This window comes from Helianthus annuus, chromosome 11 (genome assembly GCF_002127325.2).
Source record: "Helianthus annuus cultivar XRQ/B chromosome 11, HanXRQr2.0-SUNRISE, whole genome shotgun sequence".
Classification (NCBI taxonomy): domain Eukaryota; kingdom Viridiplantae; phylum Streptophyta; class Magnoliopsida; order Asterales; family Asteraceae; genus Helianthus; species Helianthus annuus.
In genome coordinates this window covers 9692784-9712521 of record NC_035443.2, presented here as the reverse complement: position 1 = coordinate 9712521, position 19738 = coordinate 9692784, and the positions used below count along the sequence as shown (strand labels likewise).

The following is a 19738-nucleotide window of genomic DNA, read 5'->3' as shown; positions in this document are numbered from 1 at the left end:
AAATGGAGTGGCGCCACTCAAGTAAGCCGCGTACGTTAAAAAGCTCGGGTCCATGTCTTGAAGGTTATACGGGTTTTACGGTTGGGTTGGGTTTGGGTTCGTGGGTCTTGCGGGGACACCAAAAGGGGGTCGGTATGGATGCATGATTGTATAAAAAATAGGAGAAAGTGAGTTTTTTTTTTATAAAAAATAGAAGAAAGTGGGAGAGAAAGTAGGAGAGAAAGTGGGTTTTTTTTATAAAAAATGTGAGAAAGTGGGTTGATATATATATATATATATAGTGGGTAATATTTTAAATTAAAAAAAAATTAATGAATATGACCGTTTGTCAACGGTACAAAATCTCGATCCCCAATACATTTTAAGCGTTTTAACTAAAACGCCGGAGTGATTTTTTTTTCGAAAATAACGCCCGATAACGCCGGGTGTAACGGCAACCGGGACGTTATACGGCGTTATTTTTCAAATTTAAAAAAAAAAAACGCCCCATTACGGACGGACGGTCTAACAAGTAACTTTAACACAAAGTTAAACCCCCCAACTTTTCCTACAAGGTACAAACCTCTACAAACTCCACCTCACACTAGAGCTGTCCAGAAAGCTCGTTCGACATGACTTTGTTTGAGACAGTGCTGGGCTGGTTCGACTTGGTTTGAAAGAGCTCGGCTTGGTTAGTATATATTTTATTTTCACCCAGTTACTCCCATTCTTCATAACTATTTCTTTCTCTTTAGCATGATTCAGTGTCGTCAATTCAGAACAACCCACTATGGATTTTCCATTCTCAATGCTCTACTGCAACTGTCATCGTATCATAAACCTAGTTTCTGCCCTACTACAAAGTGGAAAAACCCATATGAAAATTCAAACCATAACCCAATTCATTGTTATGGAAATAATTTGGATGGGGTAAAGTCATCCAACAGGATGATCACCGAATACATCCGTCAAGGCGATCTTAATTCAGCATATAATGTGTTTAAAAACATGTCAATTAGGACTACTATTACGTACAATTCACTGTTAACAGGATATACCAAAGCAGCAGGAAGAGTTCAAGATGCCCGCCAACTGTTTGATAAAATTCCTGAACCAGATATTGTGTCTTATAACACAATGTTGAATTGTTACATGCGTAACTGCGGGATCAAGGCTGCCCAGGCTTTTTTTGACCAAATGTTGGTTAGAGATACGGCGTCTTGGAACACGATGCTATCGGGTTTATGTCAAAATGGGATGATGGATGATGCACGTCAACTGTTTGATGAAATGCCTGAGAGAAATAATGTGTCGTGGAATGTTATGATTTCGGGGTATGCTGCTACGGGTGATTTAGTGGTTGCTGAAAAGTTGTTTAGGAATGCTCCTGTTAAATGTGTGGTTGCGTGGACTGCTATGGTTACGGGTTACATGAAGTCTAGAAAGGTTGATTTGGCGGAGAAGATGTTTGACGAAATGCCTGAGAGAAATCTTGTGACGTGGAATACGATGGTGTCGGGTTATGTGGAAAATGGACGAGCGGATGATGGTTTGAAACTTTTTAGAACAATGGTTGAAACCGGGGTTAAGCCCAATTCATCGACCATAAGCAGTGTTTTACTGGGTTGTAGTAATCTTTCTTCGCTAAAACTAGGTAAGCAAGTGCACCAATTCATAAATAAATCTCCACTTTCTTTACACACCATGGTGAATACGTCTTTAATCAGTATGTACAGCAAGTGCGGTGACTTGGAGACCGCATGGAAGTTGTTTCGTGAAACTTTACATAAAGATATCGTCACATGGAACGCTATGATTTCAGGATTTGCTCAACATGGTGAAGGCGAAAAAGCTCTTTTGTTATTCGATACTATGAAAAAAGAGAGAGTTAAACCCGACTGGATCACTTTCATAGGAGTTTTATCAGCTTGCAACCACGCTGGATTGGTCGATCGCGGGATTCAATACTTTGATTTGATGCAGAGCGACTACAAAATCGAACCCAAACCCGATCACTACACTTGTATGGTTGACCTTCTTGGTCGAGCCGGTAAGCTTGTCGAGGCTTTAAATTTAATAAAAGCTATGCCTTTTAAGCCCCACCCGGCTATATTCGGGACCCTTTTAGGTGCTTGTAGGGTCCACAAGAATTTAGAGCTAGCTGAATACGCAGCTAGAAATTTGCTTGAGTGTGACCCGTCAAGTGCGGCTGGTTACGTTCAACTCGCTAACGTCTACGCAGCCATGAGGAAATGGGACGGTGTATCTAAAGTTAGAAGATCAATGAAAGAGAATAAAGTCGTTAAATATCCGGGGTATAGTTGGATTGAAACAATGAATCGTGTGCATGAGTTTCGATCAGGTGATAGAATCCACCCTGAACTGGCGTTGATTCATGAAAAACTGAACGAATTGGAGACGAAGATGAAAGTGGCTGGGTATATTCCTGTTCTTGAATTTGCGTTACATGATGTCGGTGATCACCAAAAGGAGAAGTTGTTGTTATGGCATAGTGAGAAACTGGCGATTGCATATGGTTTGATTAAAATGCCACGAGGGGTTCCGATTAGGGTTTTCAAGAACTTAAGGGTGTGTGGGGATTGCCATGAGGCCACAAAGTTTATATCTGCGATAGAGAAAAGGGAAATCATTGTGAGAGATAATTCGCGGTTTCATCATTTTAAGGAAGGGAAATGCTCTTGTGGCGATTATTGGTGACCTTGAGGTCCATAACTGCAGCGAGATGTTCATATACAACTAAGACAAATGAACCGTCCAAACCGAAACAAGTCGTCTGGTTTGAGATCCAAATGGTTTGGTTTTCAGACCCGAACCATACCATCTACTCTGGACATATTTCGACCAGTTGTCTTTTAAACTAATTCTATGGTTTGACATGCGTTGACCCGTTAGAGACAAAATATAACCCATATTAGCAAATGGGTCGAAGTATACTTTGAAGAACCTAATTTGACCCTAAAGGTCAACTCAAGATAAAATCAAGCCATTTTCCAAGGTATGAGTTGACATATGTGTGATTTCCACTGACACATGCATTATTTTGCATATTATTATTATGATTATTATTATTATTATATTATATTATATTCTGAGAAATAATATTATGTGCAGTGTCCTCTTTTTTATAAAGACATGACTTTCTGGATCAGTTATTCATTCACTGAAAACAATCTTTGCGAAATTGTCTGAGGTGTTGCCGAGGAGGTATAAATCATCAGATTGCTATAATATTGATTTATCAATTGGTTTCTGTTGTTTGATAGATCATCCAAAACTGTTATTTATTATATATATAACTCTAATTTGTAACATTTGGCTGCATCAATGGTTGTACCCATTGCTTTAAGTTTTGTTTATGCAGTAAAGGTTGTGCATACCGCTTAAAGTCATGTACCAGTTTTGTTGGTACATGACCTCAACTTTTCCATAGATACATTGACCCCTGCTTGTAATAATTGGTACATGACCTCAACTTTTCCATAAAAGATGAAGACTTTAGAGAGAGAAAGTAGAGAGAGAGAGCAACAAAGAAAAAGGGCTCCGATGGGTTCCGGCCGCCGGTGATGGCAGAGCCATGATGCCTTTAGACGGAGCTACAACAGCGGTGGTCTAGGTGGTGTCGGGTTGGACAAATAAACAACAGTGGTGGTGCTAGGGTTTGACAAAGGATGATGGTGGTGGTGTTAGGTAAGAGGCGGTGGTTCAGTTGACAACTGTGACGACCACAACGGACCCTGATTGCAATAACAGTGACCGCGGCATTTTGAAGGTTTAGGATTCCGGCAAGGCTTCAGTTAATTCCTACGAGTTTTGCGGTAAGCTTCCTTTCGCTTGCATGTTTTATTTTTGTTTAGATCGGCTCCTAACGAATATGATTTGGTGAAACTTGTGATAAGTGTTATTTTCTTGCTCCTCAACGAGAAGCATCTTCTGGCATTCTACTAAATAGTTTACTAATGAAGGATAGGTCCAGCTTCAGCCTCCATTTAGAAACGGAATTTAGCAAAAGATAAATTATTTAGGATAAGGTTAAGGTTTTAGCCTTTTTGTTAAGTGAAAGGGGCCTTTCAAATACTGGTTAACTATCATGTTTTACTTCATGAAGTTGCTGTTGAAAAGTTGTTGAGAGAAAGACCAACGAAGATTGTAAATTTTTGTTAAAAGAGGTGGCAAAATGGGTGGCTTGAATAGCCGATCAAAAGAGTATGCTGGTTTGTTTGTTTTTTATTTGTTAGTACTTTGTAAGCATATACACTAATACACATACAAAAAAAAGTAGATTGGAGTTGTATTCTTATTAGGTTGTAAAAATAGTTTTACCTTGGAAGGTAATTTTTATGAGACTAGGTTTGACTTCTGAGATGAAAAAGATTAAATACCGTGTGTTAGCAGCTCTAAGAGGATAGAATAGAACGTGGAGATTGGATTGCATGAGGGGACTGTGGAAACAAGATCAAAAGCTATTGATGATAGCTATGTTGGTTGTTGATGGGAGTCAAAGACTTGGTTAACTCAGTCAACCAAGTTGACTCGGTCAACACAGTAAGTCGGGTGAAAACCCTCTCAAACGATAGGAAGCTAGATAGGTAGTGAGAGTGATAACCGGTTTATTTCGATGATTTTCATGATTGTATATCATTATTTTGAAGGATAAAGAGAATTAAAAAATTGTGTATTGAATTCGAGTTTGGGCTATATTCATGGTTCTTAATATGTTGATTGTACACTAAAGCTTCTTTTGGAAGCTTTATATTTCATACAAAGAGAAGAGAGAGACATGAGAGATAGAGATGCAGATTCGTTTGAGAGAGAGAAACGGTGGAAGGACCAACGTTTACGGTGGTTACTAGGCGGCGCACGACGGCGCTTTTCACTTATGACGCTACACGACTGACACTCAAAGAATCATCGACGAGGAGTGTATTTCGGTGAAGTATGACGAGTCTCCGGCGAAGATCCGGTAAGTCTTCTATTCTGTTGCATGTTACAGTTTCAGTTACATCGGTTCTTGATGTGTCGTTTGAGACTATTCTCGGTGATAAATAATTCCGACAAGAATCCGGTCAAGTTCCGACCAAGCTCCGGTGAACGAAACTCGACCTGCATCTCTTCTTTATTTTTCTATGTGCATATGTAGTCATACGTTTAGTTATGTTGATTATAAATGTTTGGGAATTAGGTCAAGTTGTTGTTGTCTTGGGTTGAAATTTGTTGATCAAAGTCAAAATAGTTCTGATTTGGTTGCAAAGATGAAGAATACAGAGCTCAACTTGTGAGTAATGTTAGACACGACCAAAGAAGTATAAATAGATTAGAGTCAAGCATTAGTGGAGTGGAAAGAAGTAGAGAGGGTACAAGTAAGAGATACAGATTCCATGGTAGTGGCTGATGGATACAGGAGTCGTTGTAAAGGTAGGTGCAGACTTCCCTTTATCACCAAGCAAAGGCTTTTTGTGATAATAAACTTGAGTTACAATATATTATGCTTTATAAAGTTAACTACAAATCTTGATTGTAACTTAAGCTATTTATTTTATTAATTAATTAAGTCGACAATTACAGATAAAACTAAGTTCCCTGAATCTGGCACAAGAGTGTATGCAGAGGATCGCTAAAGAATTAGAGTGCAATGAAGCTTCACGAGACGGGGATTTGGCACGAGAGGGTATGCGAAGGATCGCTATAGAATTGGAGTGCAATGAAGCTTCACGATACGGGGATTTGTTGCTACAAGGCGTTCGATTTGCTTTTCGGGTTCATTAGGTACATTTATATTTATATATATTATAATTTGCAACATTTGTATGCAACGAGAGTTGTACATTGTGCTATTGTACCAGTTTTGTTAGTATTTTTGTCTAGATAGTTTGGCAGTGGAAAATACATCAGCTCAAGGGGACACGCGTCATTAATCCTCATCGTATGAGAAACCTAAACCATCTTTCTCACAAATTCTGGGTAGAGGGAGAGATCGAGAGAAAGAGAATCCGACCACACTCCGGCGGCCGGTGGTATCAATGACGACGGTGACGATAGGGGTAAACGGAAATGAAGATGATCGTCTTTTGAGATTTAGGTTGTACGGTTGTTTTGTAATAAAGTTGTCATTGTCGTGGCTCTGGTGGTGTTTCGCAGCATGTAAAGCGACTGCCGGTGGCGGAGACGACCTACTGCAGTCGAACATTTGATGGTAAGAGTTTTAGATTATGAATATGATTGTTTCTTTTCTTTTTTTTTTTGGCATACAAATGGTTTGTTGCAAATTTTCGATTTCTTATGTATATGTTTTTCTATTTAGATTTGAAGGTAATGCGGTTTATCTGATGTCAATTTTAAGTTTTAACTTTTTCATTTGCTGTTCATTTGACTTCAGTTTAATAGACTTTTTGATTTGGGGGCTAAATCTGATTTATATACCTAACTGAGAGGCTGGGGGATTTCTGTTGATTTGTATTGGGCAGTTGCTAATTAAGTAATTATATAAAGTGACAAGTTGGGAGTTTTTTTAGACTATGAATGACTCATTGTTATGTTGGCCATGCATCAGGCGGTAGGTTAAAAAAGAAATAAACCATTTTTACTATTTTCTTTGGCTGAAACTATATTTGTCCTCCCCCCCCCCCCCCCCCCTATTACTTTCATTTTCCAGTATTCTCTCTCTCATCCTTTCCTTTTTTTAAATCTTTTTTTCCTATATGCAGAACATGAAGTTCACTTGCATTGCATCATTAAAGACGGATAAACGCCACCAGTGGTACTGCCTCCGACTTGCTCCTTTTTAAAAAAAACTCCCGATGAAGTACTTGGCAATGAGGTACACACAAGTTAACCTTAACCTCTTTTTCTGGCCACTGTAGGGAACTTTGTGTTAATGACAGTGTCACTTTTTTTATTAATATATTTCTGTTTCTTTTTTGCCCGATTCAGACTTGTATTCTTAGAGTTCATCTACACGGTGATGGTTGCAAACACAAAGTGAAGAAACTTCTTCAAAGAATTGACGGCATTCTCTCTTTCAGCTGTTCCTTTCATTAAAAAAAGAAAAGAAAGTATGTCTTTGACCTTTGAAGTCAAAGAATACTTTTTGGTTTCAAAATTGAATGTAATTATTGGAAAGAAAAAAATGGTACATGTACAAGTAGGTGTTGAATATGGTACAAAAGGGAAGAAGTTCTTGGTGTAGGTATGGGTGGGATATGAAGGTCAAGATTTGTCGGGTTTGACTACACATGTTCAAGATTTGTGACGATGATGAATCTTTAAGTTCGGTTAGCTTAATGAACTAGAGCAGGTAGTTTCATTCATGTGTATAAATGTGATAGCAAGTTTTGTATCGTTAATGTGGGCATAATAGAAGAATATTAGTTTGCTTTAGCTTTGCGAAACTGGTTAGAGCGGGTACACATGCTAAGCTTTGGTCAAACAAGGAGGTATAACATTGAAACCTCCAATGTTTAGAGTTTAAACTTGGTTGATCTGAAAAGGATTGTCAAGACATCGTTTATGATGGGCTCAATTTGTATGCCCCCGCCGCAACGCGGCGGGCCTCTTATCTAGTTTATATTACATCTTACTATGAAAACAACACCCGTCTTATCTAGTTTATATTACATCTTACTATGAAAACAACACCCGACCAGGCACAACTGATTGACAACCTTACCATCAAGACCAACCATTGCTATAGAATCACATATCACGTTCTCTCACATATCGCCCTTCAAAAAAAAAAAAAAAAAACGTTCTCTCACATATCAGGTAGATTATATCTTCTTCTTCTTCTTCTTTTTATTAAAAGCAAATTTCAGTTTTCATTTTTAAATCCACAATTTGATGGATAGATGTTGATGCAGTGGAATGTTTGAGGTGAGGTGCAAAGGCAGATGAAGGTTGAACTAAGATGAGTTGGTCATAGGGAAGGTTGTATTTTTTATGCATTTAAATCTTTTTTTTTTCTTCTTAAATTGTAAGTTTGTATACATTTTTTTTATTGTAACAGTTCAAATTTTGGAGATAAAATACTAAATACATTGGGGTCTCACTGGAAGCAGCTTCTTTATTCCTACGGGGTAGAGGTAAGGTTGTTTATATCTTACCCTCCTCAGACCCTACCTTAGCTTTGATAATGGTGGGATTTACTGAGTATGATGATGATCATGATGATGATTTTTATTTATTCATGTTATCTGTCCAAGAATGTATACAATCAGTCGGTACAAATCTTGTTATACACCAGCAAGTCCCTCCTTGCTTTCATGATTGTATTGCAACAAGCCAACTTACCTTATGGTCCTCGGCGAGAGGTTACTTGTCCCTATCCCTCGATTAGTGTTTTGAAGATTCGACCGAGTTCAATTATTTTCGAATTTTGTTAATGAGAGGTTGTTTAATATTGTTATAAATTCTAAGATAGTGATTAAGTATGCTTGTTTTCCAATTATACATCATCATTAGAGTAGTTGATACTTGTTTATACACGTGTATAAATTGCATAAGGTGTTTTTAATACAAAATCAACTTTAAGTAGAGAACCATATAATGCATTTGTGTGTTATGTTGACCAAGTATAACAGGAGTCGGGAGAGAAAAAGCGAGTGGGTAAGTTGTTGCATAACCATTTTATGTGTCAAAACTAAAACAAAAAAGTAATGTTTTTATACGGTTTTTACACTTTTCTACTCGAAATTAGTTTGTATACAGGAATTTATGATTGTAAACTATGAAAACATAGGGTTGGCAGAAAGCTTCTCGCCTAACAAAAAGTTAATTATTGTTCTTCTAATATTTACGATCCATATTTGCTTTTATCATTTAATGTAACCTTTTTACTTGAAAAGAATATATATATATATATATATATATATATATATTTTCTCGCTGAATCAGAGTTCTTACAAATTCACTAGATGATCATATACATAGGGTAAGGTTATTGTAAAAAAGGTAGTTTTTGTAAGAAAGATAGGAAAGAATATAAACCATTAGATCATTGATCTAATGGTTAAGATTAGAGTGGCAATATTGTAATTAAAATAGTGTTTTTTAAATACTGATTTGATTTCATAGGGGTAAAATAGGGCTTTCATATACTTTCAAATCAATAACCGTATCTATTATACCTGATTTCTCCCTCCATTACGATTTTTACGCTCGAAGAAACAGGGTGATTCTTCCCACCAAAGATTATAAGATTAAGCAGATACAATGAGCCCTAAAATCGAAATCGTATACAATCGAAAGAAGCGAAGGACGTCGTCTGATACAATGGAACGAAGGACGAAGAAGAAGATGGATCATTCAACTGTAGAAGACACTACAAATCGACCAAAAATTAAGAAATCAACCTCTGATTTTAAAAAAGGTTCGTCTGTATTCTTTGATACTTTTGAATATTAATGGTGTTTTTTATAATGTAAGGTAGTTTATGTTAATCAAGACCAAAATAGATACTGATTCATTGTCGAATGGTGTTAAAACTAGGGTTTCATTGAATAAGGGTGTAGTTCCATGGTGTTATGTAGTTCATCTTTATTTTGATTTTGGTGTTACCTTGGTGTTATATCAGTTAAGGTTTTTAGTTTGGGTTTGATTTTGGTATTTGTTCATGGTGTTTTTATCATGGTGTTAAAACTAGTGTTCATTTGAATGATGGTGTTATAATGGTGTTATAACACTGTAATGGTGTTATAACACCAAGATGGGTTTTTTTTTCAAATGGTGTTATATGTAGTTCATGTTTAGTTTTATTTGGTGTTATATAGGTTTAGGGTGTTTAGTTTGCTTACTTTTGGTATTTGGTCAGGGTGTTTGTCTTAAATGGTGTTATAAATCTTAAATGGTGTTATAAACATGTTGTGTAGTTATATTTGGTGTTTTATGGAGTTTTTATCTGGTGTTTTTTTGAATGGTGTTATAAATAAGTATGGTGTTATTTATACTGCAATTTCATATGGGGTGTTATTTATCTTGCCGATTTATATGAAGGGTGTTATTTAATAGAGTGTCAGTGCTACCATGGTGTTATGTAGGGTGCTATTTATCTAGGATCTGTTAATTTACATGTTGATTTAGCTTTAGTGTGTTATTTCTCTACGATTACATATGAAGGTTGTTATTTATCATGCTGATCTATAAGAAGAGTGTTATTATGGTCATTGCAACAATGGTATTATGTATATGAATTAGGTGATGCAGTTTTTTAAATATAGTTTTTAATTATTTCTATAGTCAGGTCAAGCCATCGGCTTAGGGGCAAAATGTACAAATCACGTTTCAAAAACACGATTGACAGACCATTGGTATGTAGTGACTCAGAAACGTCAAATAAGGACGACAAAGGTAATCCAAATGTAGTTTAAATTATAAAGAAATCAAAAACAATAAAGTATGATTACCCAGTAGCCATATGTGTTTATGTTAGTTGTTGAGTGATGTTTTTGACGATGTTCGCTTTGAATTAAACAGATGGTGATGATGGGATGAATGATGTAGGAAATGCGAAAACAAGAGAAGATGTTCCGCCGTCGATAAAAAACACACAATGTACGTTTTGAAAAAAATGATGTTTTAATTGTAAGTTGTTTGCTTATAAGAAAGGATTAAAAATTGATATTTGTTTGCAGACCAGGATGTTAATGATAGTCAACTTGTCGTACACCCATCCGTCAATATAACATCAGAAAAAGGTATTATGTTGAAGTGTTAATATTTTGAAGGAGTTGTTTACTAAAACAAATATTAAAAATTGTTGTAGATCGGCTGCGAGACCCGGATGACGATTTTGTCGACACCCCACCACCGGGTAAATGACGGAAATCGGCTGCCAAAAGAGGAACGTCTCGTGGAATGCATCAACAAGTGAGACAGCCATATAAGCCATTCACGGGTGCACGGATCAGGCCAAAAGTAGGTATCGACAATCTGATAACACTAGCATCCGGCCTAAATGAGGAACAACGTCAGAAAGTGGATGAAATTGGGTTTGGGTCGATATTTGGTTATAAGGTGACAGGTGTGCCTACTACTTTGGCAAACTGGTTGGTTACAAATTACGACCCAGACAATGGTATTTTAAACGTGGACGGCGGGCGCACTGTAAACATATCGTCGGAGCTTGTTAGGAGTGTTTTCGGACTGCCTATGGGTCCAACGGATCTTGCTAAAAAAAGAAAGCGAGCAAAAGAAAGGATGTTGTTGTCCAAGCGTTCAGAGATCAGTTTAAGCATATGGATATCACCCGCTTGTCGCCAGTTCAGCTGATGAATTACATATTGGATTGGCAGTCTGATAACGGAAGACTGTTTGTACTGAACTTCTTGATTCTTTACTTCTCACTCCTAGGAGAAACCACGACGAACAACTCCGTCAATGTGCGATTCATTTCAAATATTCAGCCGGACGTGGATATCAAAAGCTTCAATTGGTGTGCGTACATGATCTCGTGTCTCAAAAGAACGAAAACAGCGTGTCATGGTGGCGATGATGCTTTTCGAGGGCCTATGTTATTACTTGCGGTAAGTAATTAACTTTTAGTATTAAAAAATTATTGTGAAACATCGTTAGTTTATAACACTTTATATTTCTAAATACCACCACATTTTACTTAATAAAACTTTATATTTCTAAATAACACCACTTATGGTTTAATAACACTATAAAATTGTATAACACCTTATTTTACTTAATAACACTTTATATTTCTAAATAACAACACATATGGTTTAAAAACACTATATACCTGCATAACACCCTATTTTACTTAATAACACTATATAACTGAATAACATCATATATTGTTATCTGGTTTACAATTATTTTGAAACTTAATCTGGGAATAAAACTTATTGCAAAATATTGTCGCAGATTGCTTACGGAATTGTGTTAAAGAAGATACCTTCATCACACAGTTCAAATATTATTGAACTTGTAGATGATGATCTTCTGGACAATCTCGAATGTGATATAGAAAGGATGCATACTGAACAAAATAAGAAGACAAAGACAAAGGAAGATAAAAAACACAAACGAGCAGAAGGGGTTGAGTGTGCTAGAAAAAAATTCAAGAAGCAAAAACAAGGCCAGAAAAAGGGAATCGAGATCGAAGATGATGATGCACACTTGGGTATATACAGACACTGTGCTGATTACCTCCTGTCACAAACTGACACCCAAACATGTGCATTATTTGTAGGTCCGGATGGCGAAGTCCGCATTCCGATGGTCTCTCAGTATGGTGACACTCCATCAGCATCAGGAACATCAGTTCAGGACGATTTTGAGCTGGTAAACATCTTATGATTTGTACTAGACTTGAAAGTATATGTTATTTCTAATGATAACACAATAAACCAGGGTTTCGTACAGGTTCGAGCCAATTTGTTGGATAACTTGTTTAGTGAATTTGAGATATGCGTTCACAAGATCAATAACACCATAACAGAATCGTGTCTGATGTTCCCGGATAGTGATCTGCTGAAACAGAAAGGATTGGAGTGGAAGGAGTTAATGAAAGTGCTGCTTGTCGTTGACGATGAGGAAAAAAAGGATGGAGATGAAGTGGAAAAGGGAGATCAAAACATTGAGGCAGAAAATGATGATGTTGCTGAGGCAGTTGAACCAGTTGATCCGCAAAAAGGTAGTGTATCATTAGACGGATATAACACTCCTACGAACGAGAAAAAAAAGATCATATAACACCACACACTTCTCCCTTTTCACCAATGACGGCTTCGTTTGTCGCAGAACTGGACAAAGTTGTTGAAAGGGTTCAAAGTGAAAAAACACCAGAGACAAAGTTCAACGTTTCAGGAATTGAAATGGTGAACTTGTCAACAAGACTGGCCGATGCATCAACGGATGAAAAACGTAAAGAAGTAACGGAGCCTGCTCAGCGTCAGAGATCGCCAAGGCCGAAACGAACAATCAAGCTTCCGGCGGCACTGCGGTCACCGTACGTGCAACGACCTGTTATGTTGAGAACCGTTCGTGATAATGCTGAAGAAACACTTGCTCGATGTATATTTTCTGCAGTAGGAAACGTATGGTAAGAATCCAAATTGGACCTTAAAAAACGTATTTATGTGGTGTCTTATATGTTATAAGTTTTGAACATATATTGAATTATACATTCGTGTCGATGGTGTTTCGGTTTGTAGGGATATTTTGTTCAGCGACAACGGTAACGTGTCGGTTATGAGGGGGCCTTTTGAATCGATGATGCCTGGTGTAACTCTGCACGTGAATGTCATCAGTGCCTGGGCCGCATTGTTGAACCATGAAGAAAAAAAGAGGAGGATGGGGACAGCCCCAAGATTATTCTGCAACGCAGGAATGCTGGTAAGTTTAATTTCTGCAGATTATTAAGTGAACACAGACCGTATCATGCGATAATAGTTAATAGCACCATGTATTAACTTAACACCATGTTTATGTAAATAACACAATTGTTTATTTGTGTATTACTTAAATAACACATTATGTGATTGAGAATTCTTAACTTAACACCATAATTTCCTTTTTTGTTTACCTGAAAAACACCACAGCTGGAAAAAGATTTCGCGTTGTCTGAAGATGGACGATTAGCAGAATTTACGAACAACATGAATGTTGTGCTTGATTCAACAGAACCAAAAGTATTTAAAGGCAACTTTGAGATGGTGTTTATACCTATGTTGACCGGGCAACATTACTATCTGCTGTTTTTCAACTTGAGAACAAGAGATGTCTTTATTATTGACAACATAGAAGGTGCTGCAGGCTTAGAAAGATACCAAGGAAATGTGGAGAAGATGGTATGTTTGTGAATGTTTAAATTTATACAGCTGTTGCCGTAACAAAAAAAAATAATTTGTTAACATCAATAATTTGTAACTGCAGATAAGTACATTTTGTCGGTATCTAAGACCGATGCATCCAAAAATCGCTGCACAGCTAAGGAATACACAACCAGTTCGACTAGAGTTGCCATGGCAAACACTTTACAATGGCATCGACTGCGGTATTTTCCTTATGCGGCATATGGAAACTTACAATGGTAATCGTGTTTATATTTCTGTTTATTAAAAAAATAATTAAAATAAATGTACACGAAATATGAACAATTCTGATGGTTTGGTATTGAATAGGAACACACGTTGGACATTGGATGTGTGGTTTATCTAATAAGAGGGACGTTACTGGCTTGGTTTTGCCTGATCAAGCACGCGAAATCGAGGATCTGCGTAAGAAGTATCTCTAAAAAATGCTCCTAAGCGACGTGAACACGGAACGGGGACAAGTGGAACAAGAAGTACAAGAATATGCACTTTTGGACGAGGATGATAGGTTGAGAATGGAAGAGAATGCAATCAATCGGATTGCTGAAAGGTTGGGAGCTGAAGTGTAAGTGGACAGCAGAACAAGTTAAACTTTTTGTTAAAAGACAAACATTTTGGGAAATATAGATTATATGATGTGTTAGCGTTTTGGCAAAGTTGTGATTATGGTGTAGTTTGACTATGTAAAGTATGATTACAAACGTAAGCTGTTTGTGTTTTACACACCTTTTTATTCTGGTGTTTTAATGAATTAATATTGCGATTTCCGGCACAAAAAAAGAACGCGTATTGGCCAGATAGTTTTTTACAAAGTAAATGATGATCATGCTGATTATGTAAAAAAATATACCAAGTCCTTTGCAACCTGCACAATTAAGACACTATAGTCAAGTAAAATATCACAATAACGCTACACATACATAAATAAGCAACCTGAACATATGAACACCAATAATAACACCCTGAACAACTAATAACACCACAGTTTAACAAATTAAAAAGAAAAATAATTTCTATACAGACAAATAACACCATTAACAATAAATAACACCCTGAACTACAAATAACACTACTGGTTAGCAATGAAATATCTCAGATAGGACAAATAACACTACTCAACTTGAATTAACAAATAACACCATTAACAAAAAAATAACTCCATGAAAAACACATAAAACCACTGGTTTACAATAAAATATCTGAGGGAGGACAAATAACACTATTCAAATTGCAACATACATAATAAAACACACTGAACAAAAAATAGCAGCATTGGTTAACAAAAAACAAACATATTTAACAGAAACAATATATAAACCATTGTCACTGGTAATATTAAAATTCGAACAACAGCAAACAAAATAAATCCATGAGTGTATGCGAATCCGAAAAACGATAAAAAAAACCTAGCAATGTACGAAACAAGAAGGAAGTACGTTGAAAATAACGAAATTTTTAGACATCTCTAAATAACTTACTACTCCTCTTCCCCATCCTCCTCGTCTAATGCATCCTCATCTTGTTCATCCATATCTTCTTCAACTTCCTCCCATTCATCTTCCTCCTCGTCAACTTCATCAGCTTCTTCACCGTCATCCTCGGCCATAGCTTGTTCTTTAGTCCGGGTAGGGTTTTTGCAAGTACGTCTGTTATGACCGTATCTAAAACAGTTTTGACATTGACGGCTTTTTTTACCCAACTGACTTAATGCAATTTCACGTTTGGACTTCATCCGTTTAGGCTTACCCATACCTTTGAATCTTGTTCCAATGGGAACACGAACGGTTGCTTCTGATGGTTTTGTGTTACCAGTAATTTCTGCAAACCTTTCACGACGGCTCTTAGGTGGAGCATTGACGACAGACTCATCCGCAGTTTTGAAATAATTAACAACATGGTCCCTGAACGAGCATAGCGCATCAAAGTTGGTGACAAGCTGATTAATAACCGACTCTGTAGAATATGTGATCTCACGTACAACACGGTTAACTTCATTATAACGATCCTCAGTCTCATTGATACCTAGAATAGCACCAGGGGCACTATTTGGAACAGCCTCCCGAGTCCAACGTCGTAATATATAGCGTTGTGGAAACTCCCTAATGTCAAGCATCCTTAGCACACAAAAGATGTGTGAGCACAACAACCCAAACTGTTCAAATCTTTTGCATGTACAATACACAGTCATGTCGTCCTCCCGCATCATAACCTATAAAACACCATTAGAAATTATAAAAGTTGTCGTAAATGACACTATAAAACACCATATGCAACTGGAAATCACCAAGATCTATACAAATTTCAAGAATAACACTACAAAACATCATGTGTATACCTCGAAGAAAGTAGTGCATGGTTGTTCCCAGTCCTTCACAAAAAAGTTAACGAAGTCACCCATGTTTTCCCACTTTCCGATAGCACATCTGTGTATACCGTTTTGTATCTCCAACTGCTGGTCAAAAAATATAGTGCGTGTGTATATCCTGGACGCTTGATCCTCCAAAACAAAGTCTTCGGCCCATATTTCAGCGTTTGTATTTATGGTGTCATGGTCATTCTTCCTGTGCTCATGTCTCTGAGCTTCAATAGCAGAATCAAAATGCCCGAGAAATTCGACAAGTGTGCAACCCGGGTTACAGAACTGTCCAAAGAAATGGTTCTCGCTCTCTGAACGAGAAGAGGTACGCATAAGCCCGGACATGACCTCCTCACGATAATAAGCTGGTATCCAAGTATCCCTGATTTGGTAAAGTGACTGCAGCCACTCATGATCAACCAAGTTAAAATCATTCATTATGGTAGCCCACTCACTTTCAAACTTAACTCGTATAATTGAATCGGTCCACACAATGGCACACAGCCTCTTTTTGAAATCGGTATTATTGCAGATTGAAGCACCAACCTAAAACACCATTGAATAACATATAACACCATAATCACCAAAAAGTATTTAAAAAGTAGTAAGAAAGGTTAAAAGGACGAACAACTAAACACCTTAGCAGAAAGCTTGTCCATGATGTGCCACATGCATAGCCTATGTCTACTCTCGGGCCATGTATCTTCGATAGCCTTCTTCATGGCTGGGTCTTGGTCGGTGACAATCACCGGAGGGGCACGGCCAAATGCTTGACGAAACACATTTAGCAACCAACTGTAAGTTTCAGCAGTTTCGTTTCCTATTATAGCGGCACCAAGAGTAACGTTGCGATTGTGATTGTCGATGCCGGTAAATGGAACAAACATCATGTTGTACCTATAAAACAAATATGTAATAAAAACACCATAAAAATGAATTACACATACTTAAGAAAAATAAGCTGTAAAACCCAAAATAAATATAATAATTAACAAACTTACTTGTTACGACGATATGTGGCATCAAATGAAACAACATCACCAAACACAAAAAAATTCCTTTTGGCATCTTCATCTGCCCAAAACAAACCACTTAAAACTCCATTCTCGTCTGTTATATACTCCATTGAAAAGTTAGGCATGTACTCTTTCTTCCTCAAAAGCCGTTTAATCATCATATCAGCATCAAACTCCGATATATACCTGTTCAGGTCTCGCTTGAAATTTTTAAAATCGTTTTTGGTTGCCCCAACCTTGTCAAACCCACCATACAATGTCCTCATGATATTAAACGCTTTCACAGGGCCAATGTTCAAGGCATTCAACGCGTTAACGGCTTGCTCTTGCATATAGTTCATACCTCGGTTAGAGGGGAGTATATGCCTATCTTCCTCAGCAACAAAAAAATGATTATGTGCCTCATTGAAAGAAGATACCTCGTATAGATTCTAAGGCATTAACTTTATACACATACGTGCTTTGCACCCAGTCCTTATAGAAGGAACACGTCGAACAGATTTCCTCTTTGACCCATTATTTGAGGTGTCGATCTTTTTAGATGTATCGATCGCATTAAAAGGTTTAGTCCCCTCCTTTGAGCAAACAAACCATTTAGATTTTATAACACCATGATGTGTGTATTGAGTAGACTTCCTGGCAGTGAAGCCTGAAGCCATTGCATACTTCTGATAAAAGAGGAATGCGTTGTTCACTTTGTCAAAGGTCATCTTATCCCTCGGCTTAAGCGATTCATCGACCTCCGGTAAATAAGTCTTCTTACCGGAGTTTGGAGACAGTTGTAGTTTCCCAACCGGCTGATAGGTTTGAAATCCTGCGAAAATAATTCTACAGTAAAAAAACAATACAACATAATACGTATGAAATAACACCACAAAAACACTGTTATGAAAAAACACCCTCTACTTATACGAAAAAACACCATGTACATATAAAAAAAACACCCTCTACTTATACGAAACAACACCATGTACGTATAAAAAAACACCCTCTGCTTATATCAAAACACCATGACTTATCATCAACTGAATGATTCTACAGTAAAAAACACAATACAACATAATATGTTTAAAATAACACCACAAACAACTGTTATAACAAACCAGCCTCTATTTATATGAAAACACACCATATACTTATAAAAACCCTGTAAGGAACATCCAAAGGAAAAAAACACCATGACTCATCATCAACCTAAATAAAGAACACATACCAGCTTCAACTTCGTTAACATACATAAAAACACCATGCACGTATAAAAAACACACCATACAGAGTTATAACTGGTGTTCATGAGAATTCCAATAAAAAAAAAACAGATGATTGAAAAATTGACAATTACAATTAAACAGATGATTGTAATTGAATATTGATTACAATTACATAAATAAGCTACGAATAAAAGATACATAAATACCTTGATCGTCGTTCTCCATGAAGAAAGAAAGTATGAATCAGATTAACGATTGTATGCGTAATTCAGTCTGTATGCGTGATCAAAAATAAGAAATTGAAAAGCGAATTTATAATGATTAAGAGATCGAGATGATTTAAAGATTTAGATGATCTGATAAAAAATCCAAAAATCGAATTCCCTTAAAAAACTCAGAAAAATCGGTTACAAAGATTTGATCCTTAATTAGGTTTGTTTGTATAATTACTAATATAACCTTGATCTAATAAAATTAATATAGAATGATCTAATGGCTGAGATTTTTTCTCACCTTTCTCACAAATTAAGTCTTTTTTACAGGATCCTTTACCCATATACATATACTTTAAAAAAAGTTAAAAAGATATATATGTATAATATGAAACATTTTTTCCTATGAATTTATATAGTTACGTATGTATAATATGAAACTATTTTTTTATATTATATTCATAATTCATATTCATAATCATAATATTACTATCTAGAGTTATGCGCCGCCCGTGTTTCGGGGCGCTAAACCAAATATTTCTTAGTTTAATAACATGCACGCATTTATTTTGGTTAGTTATACATGCTACTTATAACACAATATAAAGAAAGATGTATCGAGTTAACCAAATAAAGAAAAACACTATGATAGTTATGATAAAAAAAATAACTAAAACGATGGCAAGCGTGTAATTTAGAGTTGGGGGCAAAACAATAATTTGTCAAGACCAATTAGCGAGTGCTAGGCAGCTGTTTGGCACGAATAAAAACTAAATTGAGTAAACCAAATAAAATAAAATACAACCATCGTTTTGCCCGAAAAAACTTTGGCAACATTGCAACTTTTATCTTGGGTAAAATTGTAATTTTACAATAAAGATAAAATAATATTTTGAACTAAGGGCAAAACCATTTTTTTATTTTGAATTGGGGGCAAAATGGTAATATTTTTATTGAGGGTAGAATCGTAATTTTTAGCTGGGGGCAAAACAAAAATTTTATTTTAAACTGGTGGCGAAATTGTAATTTTAAACTGGGAAGCAAATTGTAATTTGGCAGGATTGTAGCGGTGGGCAAAAGTATAATTTTTTTTAACCAAGACAAAATCGTAAATTTAAGCTGAGGGCAA

The 19738-nt window shown here is 36.4% G+C and overlaps 5 protein-coding genes across 15 annotated transcripts; 4 read left to right on the top strand and 1 right to left on the bottom strand.

The window, feature by feature from the left end:
- Nucleotides 1-561: 561 nt before the first annotated feature.
- Nucleotides 562-7723, top strand: LOC110889513 (pentatricopeptide repeat-containing protein At4g16835, mitochondrial). 11 transcript variants are annotated; one of them, XM_035979580.1, is made up of 8 exons: nucleotides 562-670; nucleotides 735-2995; nucleotides 3112-3204; nucleotides 3362-5412; nucleotides 5563-5763; nucleotides 5863-6190; nucleotides 6702-6814; nucleotides 6928-7374. In XM_035979580.1, the coding sequence occupies exon 2, from the start codon at nucleotides 736-738 to the stop codon at nucleotides 2695-2697; it is 1962 nt and encodes a 653-aa protein (XP_035835473.1). In that variant the 5' UTR covers nucleotides 562-670; nucleotide 735; the 3' UTR covers nucleotides 2698-2995; nucleotides 3112-3204; nucleotides 3362-5412; nucleotides 5563-5763; nucleotides 5863-6190; nucleotides 6702-6814; nucleotides 6928-7374. The 11 variants fall into 11 exon arrangements, with proteins under 11 accessions (XP_035835473.1, XP_035835475.1, XP_035835474.1 ...); XM_035979582.1 differs by having other exon boundaries at nucleotides 576-2995; nucleotides 3362-3815; nucleotides 4733-5412; XM_035979581.1 differs by having other exon boundaries at nucleotides 576-2995; nucleotides 3362-4960; nucleotides 5180-5412.
- Nucleotides 7724-9148: 1425 nt separating this feature from the next.
- On the top strand, nucleotides 9149-11153 carry LOC110891733. Its single transcript, XM_022139333.1, has 5 exons — nucleotides 9149-9361; nucleotides 10228-10338; nucleotides 10465-10542; nucleotides 10623-10685; nucleotides 10754-11153. The coding sequence occupies exons 1-5, from the start codon at nucleotides 9205-9207 to the stop codon at nucleotides 10807-10809; spliced, it is 465 nt and encodes a 154-aa protein (XP_021995025.1). The 5' UTR covers nucleotides 9149-9204; the 3' UTR covers nucleotides 10810-11153.
- A 40-nt stretch (nucleotides 11154-11193) lies between these two features.
- LOC110891732 lies at nucleotides 11194-12801 on the top strand. Its single transcript, XM_022139332.2, has 3 exons — nucleotides 11194-11513; nucleotides 11863-12282; nucleotides 12364-12801. The coding sequence occupies exons 1-3, from the start codon at nucleotides 11226-11228 to the stop codon at nucleotides 12691-12693; spliced, it is 1038 nt and encodes a 345-aa protein (XP_021995024.2). The 5' UTR covers nucleotides 11194-11225; the 3' UTR covers nucleotides 12694-12801.
- LOC110887726 lies at nucleotides 12720-14236 on the top strand. The gene is made up of 5 exons (XM_022135297.2): nucleotides 12720-13042; nucleotides 13155-13335; nucleotides 13542-13790; nucleotides 13876-14032; nucleotides 14124-14236. The coding sequence occupies exons 1-5, from the start codon at nucleotides 12720-12722 to the stop codon at nucleotides 14234-14236; spliced, it is 1023 nt and encodes a 340-aa protein (XP_021990989.2).
- A 1055-nt stretch (nucleotides 14237-15291) lies between these two features.
- LOC110887725 (protein FAR1-RELATED SEQUENCE 5-like) lies at nucleotides 15292-18622 on the bottom strand. The gene is made up of 6 exons (XM_022135296.1): nucleotides 18604-18622; nucleotides 17644-18000; nucleotides 17172-17556; nucleotides 16809-17067; nucleotides 16150-16716; nucleotides 15292-16023 (listed from the first exon to the last, which is right to left on the bottom strand). Exons 1-6 carry the CDS (start codon nucleotides 18620-18622, stop codon nucleotides 15292-15294), a joined length of 2319 nt encoding a protein of 772 aa, XP_021990988.1.
- Between the last annotated feature and the right edge of the window lie 1116 nt (nucleotides 18623-19738).